This window comes from Bufo gargarizans, chromosome 1 (assembly GCF_014858855.1).
Source record: "Bufo gargarizans isolate SCDJY-AF-19 chromosome 1, ASM1485885v1, whole genome shotgun sequence".
NCBI lineage: Eukaryota > Metazoa > Chordata > Amphibia > Anura > Bufonidae > Bufo > Bufo gargarizans.
This window is the reverse complement of record NC_058080.1, coordinates 477,593,402-477,607,194: the sequence shown is the minus strand read 5'-3', so window position 1 is coordinate 477,607,194 and position 13,793 is coordinate 477,593,402. Positions and strand designations below refer to the sequence as shown.

Here is a 13,793-nt window from a genome sequence, read left to right as displayed (position 1 = left end):
TACGCATTTCAGTGCATGGTATTAGAAAGGCCATTTCCTCCGCATGGACATAGCTGGACCGTGCACTTGGCGAAGCTCCACTCCTCTGTTCCTTCTCTTTGCGTCGATGACGAATAAAGGCATCTTTGAGTCTCTTCCACTTGCTTTTTAGGAAGTTTACTATAATAAAAATAAAATAACATCCATTAATTGTTGTTTTTGTTTTTCACACATTTTTTTCAGCTATTTAGCTACAGGCCAATCGTTGACCAGTCTTCACTACACCTTCCAGATTGGGAAATCCACAGCCAGTGTGATTGTGAAGGAAACCTGCAGCGCCATTTGGCAGGTCCTTCATGCTGTTGTGATGGGCCAACCAAACAAGGAGGAGTGGCTGAAAATTGCGGATACTTTTCTAAATACCTGCAATTTCCCGAACTGTGTCGGAGCAATTGACGGAAAACACATCCGCGTTCTGAAGCCAATGAGGAGTGGCAGTCACTTTTATAATTATAAAAAAATACTTTTCGTTTGTTCTTTTTGCGGTATGTGATGCGAACTATTGTTTCCGTTATATCGATGTGGGGTCCTATGGCAGCAGCTCTGACTCTGCTGTTTTTGGGCATTCTGACTTTGGTCAAATGCTCAGTAGAAATGCCCTTGACCTTCCCGGAAACACCACACTGCCTGGCACCACTTATCCATCTATGCCTTTTTGTTTTTGTTGGTGACGAGGCATTTGGTCTAGGTGAGCACCTTATGAGGCCATACTCTACCCGTAATTTATCCATTGCGCGACGTGTTTTTAACTATCGCCTGACAAGAGCACGCAGGGTGGTGGAATGCGCATTTGGCATATTAGCCAACAAATGGCGAGTTCTGCACTCTCCCATAAATCTGAAATTGGAGACCGCCATCTCGGTTGTGAAGGCAGCATGTGCTCTTCACATTTTTGTCCGAGAAAGGGATAGCTTCAATTTTGAGGATTCGTTGAGCCATTCCATGGAGAGTCAGAATCGCAGCGGTGTGTGTGGGACCACACATGGTGCCGCCATTCGGGACCACTTTGCGGCTTATTTTATTTCACCACAGGGGGAGTTACCTTGGCAAATGCAAGCCATATAAATTTATATTATTTAGTCTTTTGCAGCTGCAAAAATTGTTTCTTTAACTTGTAATATTCCATTTTCTTTGTTAGATTTGAAGAGTGAATTTGTGCAATGCCGTTTTTTCACATATATCGTGCCCCTTGTAGAAGCCCCAATAGTGCCCACCAATACTCGTCCTTTAACAAGGGAAAACAATGTGGGCGGAATTACGGATCCCATTTATGTGCCCAATACTCGTCCATTAAAACAAGGGAAAACTATGTGGGCGGAATTACGGATCCCATTTATGTGCCCAATACTGGTACTATATAGACATACAATCACCTATAATGTGCCAGTGCTGCAATAGCCCACAAGCACAATAATGTTTCAACGTAGACAATATCCATATCAACTTTATAACCCAAATCCACACCACTAATGTAGGCCAACATTTGAATTTAAAATACATTGCCAGATTGGAACAAGTGCAAATTGAGCATACTGGCCGACTACATTGTGCAAGAATGTGGGTGACGGGGAACCATTGACTGGCCATATACTAGAACAGGGATGGTGAAGCTGCGGCCCTCCAGCTGTAGCAAAACTCCAACTCCATGCATGCTTGAACAGGCTACAGCAAGTAAAATACAGCACAGCATATTGGGAGTTGTAGTTGGACAACAGCTGGAGGGCCGCAGGCAGAGCTGGGCTGGACTATTACATAGAGATTTTACACCAGTGCACACAAGGAGTTTGTTTTTTTTTACACTCAGAACACACATGTAAATAAAATACCTTTTGGCTTCTTTCACAGTTTTTGATAATGTCTTCCACTGTGGCCAGATGCTTGCTCCAATATCCTCCCATGCCTGCTGCCTGCTTCTCCTGTTCTTGTACTTGGCATCTTGGATGTCATATAGGCAGCATTTCGCCTGCACAAGCCTGATCAGTGTCTCACTATCACAGCCTGCTTCCTCCATCTTGGTCAGGCTAGACATTTGCCGATCACTAGGGTGTGGCCTTTTATGACTGTTGCTATGTGCCAAACGCGTGTTCGGACGCACGTTTTTCTGGCCACAAACGCGCAAAATAACATATTTGCGCGTTCCTATGCAATCCTATGGCCGCAAACGCGCGACAAAACGCCCCAAAGAAGCTCAAGAACTTTTTTGAGCGTAGGGCGTTTTTCAGCGCGTTCAAATGCGCTGTAAAACGCTCAAGTGTGAACCAGGGCCATAGGGAAGCATTGGTTTTCATGTGTTGAGCGTTTTACAGCGCTTTTGAACGCGCTGTAAAACGCTCAGATGTGAACCCAGGGTAAGGCCTCCACAATTTGCGCACATGGCCACAACCATAATAGAAAATGCCTTTTCTTGTCCACAATAGCACAAGAATAGGACATGCTCTATCCTTTCCACAGAGCCGTGGAACCATAGATGCGGACAGCACACGGTGTGCTTTCTGAATCTTTTGCGGCCCCTTTGAAATTAATGGCTCTGCACCCATTACGCGAAATTGCGAAACCTGTTCATATTTCCGTCTGAATGGGCCCTAACAGTACATTGCCCCAGTTTGCTATTGTTCTACTGTCCAATCTGCTGACCCAGGATTCCATTGGATCAGGGAACAGGACATTTAATAGAGAACAGTCACAATCCAGGTCTGAGTGTACCTAGTTTCTAAAGCGGTTCATATGTGTTTGCTAAGCGTAAGGTTGTAAGTCTTTTGTTTCTCTCATTTTTCAGACATTTTAATTTGAAGACTACGTAAAGGGATTCCCTGGGAATGATTTAAAATGGCCACCTGCAACCTGTTCCAGAATGTGAGTAAGACTGGTTGCCACCTCTTGAAGAGCTGCCTAGGGGGCTGAGGTGGTGGGGCCTCACTACACACTACGCTCTGTCACTTGAATATACTATGTGTTGATGAGTTTTCCGGTTAGGCTGCTCAGCCATGATGACATATCATAGACAGGATCTCCTCATTACTATCTGTTGTAAAGAAGTGTAGTATGTATTGAGGCCCTGCCCCTTACCCCCCTAGTCAGCTCTGCACGTGTTTGCGACCAGTCCTTCTCAGGTACTTCGACTGGCTGCTGGTGGCCATTTTAAATAATTCCTGGCAAACAGGTGCAGAACTTTCCCTTATACCTTATGTCTGTGAAGACTCCAATTCTATTTTTGGCTCACAATCACTGATGGAAATCACTGAGGTGTGAATGAGGCTTAACTGTGAGTGACGCACAACAACATGCCAGGTCAGGTAGACCAGTCTGTGGTAGATGGAATTATGCTATTATATTTGAAGCACTTAAAGGGTTTCTGTCACCTGAAAAATGGGTATTAATCTGGCTGACATTAGCAATGGGCTACTGTCAGCTGAACATAACTATATTAGTGCCACCTCACTGCCTGCCGCCTTTATTGAGAAAAACAAACTTTTATAATATGCTAATTAGCCTCTAGGAGCAGCTACTAGAGGTCTTCGTTCTCCCACCTCTGGCCACGCACTGCTACACTAGATTCACAGGGGCAGGTATCGTTGGTCTCCTACCTCCGGCCCTGTCTGCAGTGTAAATCTCATGCCGTTCAGTATTCGGGGCAGGCGCAGTGAGTGAAGGGCAGTCGCCCACTTCCAGCTTCCTCACTGCTCCTGCGCCGAATACTGAACGGCGCGAGATTTACACTGCAGACAGGGCCGGAGGTAGGAGACCAACGATGCCTGCCCCTGTGAATCTAGTGTAGCAGTGCGTGGCCAGAGGTGGGAGAACGAAGACCTCTAGTAGCTGCTCCTAGAGGCTAATTAGCATATTATAAAAGTTTGTTTTTCTCAATAACGGCGGCATGCACTAAGATGCCACTAATATAGTTATATTCAGCTGACATTAGCACATCGCTAATGTCAGCCAGCTTAACAACACCCATTTTTCAGGTGACAGAAACCCTTTAAGAAAAAATGCGCAATGGGACAGAGTCTGCAGCAAAAATATACACTGACTGTGACAATGCAAAATATGTCAAGGTTTTTGCCACTTATTACTAATTGAATAAACTTTGTAATATATATATTTTTTTATAATGCACAATTGGAGTCTGCTGAAAAATCATATGCTGATACTGAAAACTACATCAGGCCAGGTTTTATACACTTAATTAAAGAAACTTTTCAACAGTTTTTTTTTTTTTTAAAGAAAAACATTGTTCTGGGTAACTATAATGCTTAAAAAATAATTAGACAGTACATATGATTTGTTTACATGCAAACTGGCCTGTTAGCTAGCTCCTACACATTAGGAAAAAAAGGAGTACTGGAGCTTTAAAGGGACACTGACAGGCCCAAAAAGCATATTATGGGGTATATATGACAGTATAGGTCTTATAAAGGGTATTAGAATCATCTAAGTATCCCCCCTGTCCACCTCATAAATACAGTAATCTGAAGTTTTATAACCTGCTTTCCTGGCATAAAGCAGACGCGCGATGCGATCCCGGCCAGTGAGGGTGCCGGGCGCATGCGCTGAAGATGGCCGAGGACACTAGTACAGCGCTTCAGAGTAGCCGCCCAGCTCAGTGAATATTGATTAGCTGGGCGGCGCTTCAAACGGCAGTTGTGGCGAGGCTGGCTGGGCGCAAATTGATATGAAGCACCGCCCCTTGGGCAGATTGAACACCAGGAAAGCAGGTTATAAAACTTAAGATTACTGTATTTATAAGGTGGACAGGGGGGATACTTAGATGATTCTAATACCCTTTATAAGACCTATACTGTCATATATACCCCTAAATATGCTTTTTGAGCCTGTCAGTGTCCTTTTAAATATTGCAATGCAAGCAGAGCCTCAATGGATGTAAATGGCTGGCTGCAGTAAAGCAACACAGTAACATGCTAACTAAACTGACCCTTGTCCTGTCCCTAGCTAAAACCTCTCTCACTATTAATTAATTAAATCAATCAGTCCCTAAATATTTCCCTAAAAGACCCTGGATAAGCGGTATTGTTTGTGTCTCTAGATAAAATTGTCTTTCTTTGCTTTGTCCGTGGCAGAGGAGTCCTGCCACATCAATGTACAAGCTCAGTATGCACATGGCTTCCCTGCGAGGGATCTGCTTATAACGTTGCACCTATATTGTGCCTCCTGTTTGGCTGAGTGTGACTGCAAAGCATTATGGGCAAGCCTGCCACTCAGGACCCCACCGGGGTCATGTATTGCTCTGTGTTCATCTTTCCTGCCCTGCTGTGCTCAGTACTGTATTGATATGTAAAATTGCAGATCACATTTTGAGAGAGTTGCACGAATCCAAACTCAAAAACATCAACTTCAGTTGGAAGCCAAATATTTGGGGATATCTAAAGGAATTTCATTCCTTTAGAATTCACTTAACTTTATTGATGTCTGCTCCCAAAGATAGGCCCTCAATTTTAAAGAACCAAATAACCTTTTAATAATTATATTCACTAAAACTTTTAGATCTAAAAGAGTGAAACACACTCCAATGAAGTCTTAGAAATGTAAATATTTAGCCCCAAGATATATGGACTCCATAACTTCCAAAATGTAGTACGGTGCTCGTCAGTTGCAGAATATGCTCCTCTGGAGAACATGAACTATGCCCCCTCAATTGCTTGCTTTTCCAAAGATGTTGTGAATGTATACCTCTTGCACGCATATGTAGTCTACACCAGGGTCAGGAAACAAATCAGTTTGCCAAATACCAGTATGGATGGAAACTATGGGCATTAATAGCCACAGCCTCTGCCAGAGAGAGAAATGTTGCATCATACATTTCTAGGAAGCAAACAAAGACGTCTGTCATAAAAACTGACACGTTTGCTCTACTTAGGTTCAAAATAGAAAAGATTGAGAACAATGGGATCTGTTTTGGATGCCATTTTCCCTTTGACTTTTTGTAGCAAAAGACGGAGGGAACTGACAGAAATTATGTACAGTCAAATAAGCCTTAGTAGTCTGATTTGCTGATGAACTGTATGACATGTAGGATTTGAGAAACTAATAGCTGGAATATTTCTCTCCTTGAAAACCATGAAATTGATCTTTAGCTAATAGTCTGACAATAGACAATACTCTGTAGTGTTTTTACAGAAGCATTCCTGCCGCTAAATGGAGGGATTTATCTTGTTGGTTTTTTTTGAAGGCTAAATTTTTTGAGAGGGCCAACCTGATAAAAACAACTTTGAATAAATGCCTACAGTACCTTACTGATTCCTCATTCCTGCCACACCTTGTGCTGATATATTGTCTATGGTGCTATCGGTGCTAGGCCTCCACAGCATCCTGACTTATCAGTAGGCAGTTATAGCCGACTGATGGTAGACCATTATAATTAAAATGAGGCAAAGCACTGTGAAATATGTTAAAGCAGGCATCTCAAACTGCGGCCCTCTAGCTGTTGTAAAACTACAACTCCCACAATGCCCTGCTGTAGGCTGATACCTGTAGGCTGTCCGGGCATGCTGGGAGTTGTAGTTTTGCAACAGCTGGAGGGCCGCAGTTTGAGATGCCTGTGTTAAAGACAAGGAGAGAAGCGCTCATAGGAAGGACCTGAGAGATAGCAGAGGGGGGAGGGAAGCTGGGGGACTTACCTCCAGGAGTTGTGCAGAAGAAGGCACAACTGTCTGAAAAGCATATGGACTGTATATGATACAGTCGAGCTAGCTGCGTGTCCCGATCAGATCCAGGAGCTGGCCAATTGTCTATAGTAGATAAAGAGAAAAAATTAGGGGACCCGCGCGCTTCTCTTTACTAAATAAAGCTTTATTGGACAGTACAAACTGCTGAATATGTTGGCGCTATGTAAAGTTTATTATTATTATAAGTTAACTGTTTAATATTTAATATTAATGTTTACTATTTTTATCCGAGAGTCGGGCAAATGATCTTTGGTTCATAGAAAGATTTTTCGTGAACAAAAGATCTCTCATCAATCACACGGTTTCAAGGAACATGTATGTGCAGTGTGAACAACTTGCCACCAACACAGCCAATATGGCCTAAAATGTGTGTGGCTGTGTGCGTGAAACATCGTTCACCAGATGATTGTTTGTTCAGCCATCAACCAACTTCTATCTGATTTGTATAGCCACCTGTAGGAATTGAAGGAGCTGTGGCCATAAGTGCTGTATTACACTGCTGAGCCTTACAATTGTCAGGAAGAAAGCGTTCCTTCCTGACAATCGCCTGCTCATCAGTGAAGGAGACCTCTGCAATTACATTTCAGAGGTCTCCTCCACAGTATGAAGAGGAGCGATTGTTAATGCGATTGCCCCCATACGGAATCCTCCCCATACGGAATCATGGAATCATTCTTTGCCGGAAGCAGAGCGTGATTAGACGGCACATTCTACCACGGCAAACAATGATTTTGTGCCTGCATAAAAGGTACAATTACACAATGAATGAGCGTTTCCTTGTTCATCGGAAATCTGCGGCACTTTTACACAGGCAGATCATAGCTAACAAGTATTCCTACGAACGTTTGTTAGTGATGAGCTGGCTGACCCTCACCAGTGTATTACAGGCAGTAACTGGATAGGTAATTATATTGCAAAGTATATATTTGTTATGCTTATGCCCTCCCAACAATGTTATTTGTAATTATAACATGTAAGAATGGTTTTTTGAAGAAAATACTTCCTTTAGCTGCAGGTATACTCCACTAATACAGTGATAACAAATACGTCAAAACAAGTTTAATTTGAGGGAAATCTCTTTAAAGGGGTTCTGCCATCTCATACATTGGTGGTATATTGTTAGGATATACCACTGATGTCAGATGGACTTCCCAAACTGAGAGAGAGTGTATAAGCAAATGCTCTCTATTCATATTTTTGGAATTTCCAAAAATAGCAGTGAGAGCGTGCATGGAAGTTTTCACAATTCCCATATAAGTGAATGGAAAGTGGGCCACGCATGCATGGTCACCTCTCCATTCACCTCTATGGGACTGCTGAATATAGCTGAGGAAAAAAATGGGACCTGCACCTGAATTTATACTATTGATTTATGAAAAAATTGAAGTGGTGGTGCAGTAACTCTTTAAACTTCTGTTTAACCTACACTTTTAGGGTTACATGCATTGGACTACTGATAACTACCAAAACATACGTATGTTTCTGTTCTTGGTCATAATATTCAAATTAAAAGGGTACTCCTACCATCATATTTTCTCCTGTGTTTATAAAATATGTTTTACTCTATATTAACATGTATTCATTTATTTTACAGATTAGTTCTATCAAATGTTCTTTTCCTGCTCAAATCTTGGCTGAGGTTTGTGTGAAACTGAGGATGGAGCAAAATACAGACGACTTACCTCTAATGGCTAACACAAGTCACATTCTAGTAAAACACTATTCGCTGGACCTTAATGTGTGCTTTGAAAGTCAGACCATAGAAGGGAGTATTGTTTTATTCCTTGAACCCAATGTGTCTTGTGAAGATAGCAATATTGGGAAGCCTTGCCCTTCTCAAGCTGTTGATGCCTGCAGCGACCAGGCTCAGGAGACACATTCAGGTAAATCCACATCACAAAGTAGACACTCCACTATTAGTGAAAGAGATGGCAACAGGAAGCAGACTACTTCAGAGAACTGTTGTGACAGAGAGAATCATGGGAGTGGGGATTTCCGTCTGGTACTGGACTGCTGCGATTTATCTGTGTTAAAGGTCGAAGAGGTTAATGTCACTGGTGCTCCTAAAAAATGCATGAGTTCCATGTTACCAAGTAGTGAATCTGAGCAGCAGTTAACTCATGGCCATCACATCCCACCTGAACTTGTGGCTTTACCTGCAAATCGATGGAAGGAACAGATGTCCTATTACATGCACTGCAGCCGGGCACCAGGTTGTGGAGAACTCAGGTTTTTTATGGAAACTTGGAGCCTGCAGATTAGCAAATGTGGAGTAAATATGGCCACTGACTTCCCTTCTGCTCTAAGGATATGGTATAAGACAACAGCAAATGGGAGGTCAATAAAATGGACCAAAGACCAAAGTGGAAGGTCAGTATGAAGTCACCGCTGCTGTCAACTTACATTAATATGACACGACTGGACTCAGCTGCCATTAACACGCTGTAAATATGCTTGGCATGCCTTTTATGCCTTGCTTCAAATATGGATCACAGCAGAAAAGGTCAGATTTATAGTACATTGGGCTCTAACAGGATTACATAGCTTAAGCTAGGATCAAAGGAGCTGATTCTCATCCTTCTCTACTCAGACACAACACTTTAGAAGACAAGTAGTGCAGGAAGCCCAACTTGCTATACAGCTGTCTGGATTTATTTCTAAACTGGCAGATGAGGAGTTGTCTGAAATCCTTTCTTGTATGAGCATGGATGATGAGGGTGGTTGAACACCTGTGTTTTATCTATTTTTTTATATTAGGGAGGTTGTTTTATGTAGTGTTACAATAGAACATGTCACGCTCTTTGAGTCTAACCACATACTTACAGTACAGATTCCAGGAGTTTGTAGGTGTTATTTAGGATTTTAAAATTGATGGCTAGCACCATGTCCTTTGATAGGAATGGCACCATTATTTACCAAGCAGGCAGATAATGCACCTAGAGTTACTTTTCATTGATGATTGACATTTTCCTATTGCCTGTCTACTACACAAAAATGGATTCTAAAGTCACGCCAAACAGGTAGAAAGCCTTTATCAAGACACAAGGCTCCCAGATCCCAACACAGAGACATGACTTCTGAGCCCAGCTGCCTATTTAAGGACAACCAGGTGCTGCAAAAACCCGCATTTAAAATCCGGTCCGTTATTTGACCTCACCTGGCTGTAAATCAGCCCAGCAGCACATGCTGGGAGGAAAATACCTGCCTTGCCAGACACGAACCCTCACTGTGTCACACTATATAATGATGCTTACAATTGCACCAGATCCACTGACAATCAGGGGCTGTGGTATATATGTGACAGGTATACTTCCCAAATTTCTAAAAGAAAGAAGCTTACTGTGCTGCTCCAGAATTTTCTAACCCCCCCCCCCCCCCACACCAAATAAAACAATGGTCAAAGCACCAAAACTACGGTAATATAAAGTTCCTGCATGCTGACTTGCAATCAACAGTGCACAGGCAAGCAGTTCATGTACAATAGCCAAGGATTTACAGCAGAACACTGCCTCCATTGACTTACTTTCTTCTTGCATCTTGGTGCCATCCCTATCCCTAGCTAAGTGACACACATGCATTCCGCCATCCAAATGATGTAAAAGAAAACATAATTCATCAAACCAGACTGCTCTCTTCCATTGCTTCATAGTAGGATTCTGACCAAAACACTGTGGTCTTGCTGCAATTTATGTAGAACTGCACCAGAAATAAAACAGTTCTCAAGATGCAGTAAATTCATGCTGTTTTTGCAAAACATGTCAAAACTGCAAATTGCAAAAAAGCATTTTTTTGTCGGTTTACCAAACTCCTGTGTTCCATCATACAGACTATAGCCTGGCTGCTAGGTCTATTTCTGTGTGTGTGTGTGTGTTAGTATCTGTTCATTGAACATCTCCCTGCAGAACTAGAAGGGCTAATTCCCATTGTTTCTCCGTGTTCAGCTGTTTAAACAAATGAGCTCATCAGCTTTCCTATTTGTGCTGTTTGTTCCACCCCTTGTTTGAGAAATCGATTCCATGAAATTCATTTTGGTTTCACTTGGTTCCTCCGTGCAAAATAGCTATAATCCTTTTGTCTGTGTACAGATTTCTGCATCATTCCTGGATCCTAACACTCTACTGCCTGACTTGACCCATGCCTGTTCACCGTACTGACTTTAAGCCACCTGTCCTGACCTTAGAACTGTTTCACGGATTCGCAAGTACTCTGCCCACCCTGACTTCTTCCTGTTTCTTGACTACGTGTAATGCTTGATACCTTGGTGCTTTTCACCTGGGTGTCTGATTTAAGTGGCTCAACAGACAACCACACCCTGGCTATTTCACGCAGTAGTGGCCTGATGGCTCCCCTGTAGTGAAGATCAGATGGGCCTGAGCTAAAAAAGGCCATGTGGACAACAAAGGACATGACACCACATTGGAAGAGGCCGCAGCAATTGACCAAGCATTGCAGCTCCTTCCAACAGCTGATTAATTAGGGTACCGAGAGTCCAACCCTACCAATCTGATATTGATATATATCTGCATACTTTATGCTGAGGTTAGGTCAACAATACTTAAAAAGGTTATCCAGGAATGGTTAATGATTACCTATCCTCAGAATAGGTCATCATTATCACTTAAGCAATGGTTCAAGTCCTGCCACCCCTACTGATCAGTTGTTTCAGGGAGCCTCTGTGCTCACCGTCACTCTGATGAGCGCAAATGGCTCATGGAAGCTCTCCAAGCACCACACAGTACAGTGGCTGTGCCTGGTATTGCAGTTCAGTTGTCGGACCCCCGCTGATCTGATATTGATGACCTATCCAAAGTATCAACATTAATAACCCCTTTAAGTCTTAGAAAACCCCTTTATTAGTACCATGACATGTCCCAATAGTGCCATGGCCAATGAACTGAGAAGAATCAAATATATATCTGGGAGATTTTCTGCTGGACTCTATTTTTACAGTTTAAACAAAGGTGATTTCATTAACTGTACAAAACAGTGTGTGGTTTCCAAGGAAATTATCATATCTAGTAAATGCAAAGTCTAATGACTAAGAAAGCTTGTACTTAGAATGATTGATGCAAAATGTGATCCTGATACTGCAGTGATATCTAAATATATTAATTATTAGTTATAGTTTTTCGCCATTTGTTTTATTAAACAGGAAAATCCGGGATCCAGGCACAAAAAAGTCTTCTTGTAACATTTGCCATGGACTTAAAGGGAACATGTCACCAGGATTTTGGGTATAGAGCTGAGGACATGGGTTTCTATATGGCCACTAGCACATCCGCAATACCCAGTCCCCATAGCTCTGTGTGCTTTTATTGTGTAAAAAAACGATTTGATACATATGCAAATTAACATAAAGAGTCATATCTTGCTTGTGTGACCAGAGAAGAGTCATATTTTCAAGCTCTGGCTCATCTTAGGTTAATTTGCATATGTATCAAATCGGTTTTTATACACAATAAAAGCACACAGAGCTATGGGGACTGGGTATTGCGGATGTGCTAGTGGCCATCTAGCAACCCATGTCCTCAGCTCTATACACAAAATCCCGGTGACAGGTTCCCTTTAACCACTTCAACCCCGCTAGCTAAAACCCCGTTAATGACCAGGCCACTTTTTACACTTCTGCACTACACTACTTTCAGCGTTTATTGCTCGGTCATGCAACTTACCACCCAAATGAATTTTACCTCCTTTTCTTCTCACTAATAGAGAAGATTAATAACAAAAAACTTTTTTTGTTATTAATCAAAATTTTATGATTTTTTTGCCAAAAAATGACATTTTTCACTTTCAGCTGTAAAATTTTGAAAAAAAAAAAAAGCGACATCCATATATAAATTTTTTGCTAAATTTATTGTTCTACATGTCTTTGATAAAAAAAAAAATGTTTGGGCAAAAAAAAAAATGGTTTGGGTAAAAGTTATAGCGTTTACAAACTATGGTACAAAAATGTGAATTTCCGCTTTTTGAAGCAGCTCTGACTTTCTGAGCACCTGTCATGTTTCCTGAGGTTCTACAATGCCCAAACAGTAGAAAAACCCCACAAATGACCCCATTTCGGAAAGTAGACACCCTAAGGTATTCGCTGATGGGCATAGTGAGTTCATAGAACTTTTTATTTTTTGTCACAAGTTAGCGGAAAATGATGATTTTTTTTTTTTTTTTTCTTACAAAGTCTCATATTCCACTAACTTGTGACAAAAAATAAAAACTTCCATGAACTCACTATGCCCATCACAAAATACCTTGGGATGTCTTCTTTCCAAAATGGGGTCACTTGTGGCGTAGTTATACTGCCCTGGCAATTTAGGGGCCCATATGTGTGAGAAGTAGTTTGCAATCAAAATCTGTAAAAAATGACCGGTGAAATCCGAAAGGTGCTCTTTGGAATGTGGGTCCCTTTGCCCACCTAGGCTGCAAAAAAGTGTGACACATCTGGTATCGCCGTACTTAGGAGAAGTTGGGGAATGTGTTTTGGGGTGTCATTTTACATATACCCATGCTGGGTGAGAGAAATATCTTGACAAAAGACAACTTTTCCCATTTTTTTTATACAAAGTTGGCATTTGACCAAGATATTTATCTCACCCAGCATGGGTATATGTAAAATGACACCCCAAAACACATTCCCCAACTTCTCCTGAGTACGGCGATACCACATGTGTGACACTTTTTTGCAGCCAAGGTGGGCAAAGGGACACATATTCCAAAGTGCACCTTTCGGATTTCGCAGGCCATTTTTTACACATTTTGATTTCAAACTACTTCTCACACATGGGCTCCTAAATTGCCAGGGCAGTATAACTACGCCACAAGTGACCCCATTTTGGAAAGAAGACACCCCAAGATATTCCGTGAGGGGCATGGCGAGTTCCTAGAATTTTTTATTTTTTGTCACAAGTTAGTGGAATATGAGACTTTGTAAGGAAAAAAAAAAAAAGAAAGAATCATCATTTTCCGCTAACTTGTGAGAGAAAATAAAAAATTCTAGGAACCCGCCATGCCCCTCACGGAATACCTTGGGGTGTCTTCTTTCCAAAATGGGGTCACTTGTGGCGTAGTTATACTGCC

General features: G+C 41.9%; 1 protein-coding gene across 2 annotated transcripts in view; it reads left to right on the top strand.

Moving 5' to 3' along the window:
* The window catches only part of LOC122922787 (aminopeptidase O (putative)), a 435,225-nt gene that overhangs the window by 52,431 nt on the left and 369,001 nt on the right, over positions 1-13,793 (top strand). For both annotated transcript variants that reach the window (XM_044273518.1, XM_044273526.1), the window contains exon 3: positions 8,314-9,089. In XM_044273518.1, coding sequence (XP_044129453.1) covers positions 8,377-9,089 — 713 coding nt within the window. In that variant the 5' untranslated portion in view covers positions 8,314-8,376. The remainder of the gene's footprint in view (positions 1-8,313; positions 9,090-13,793) is intronic.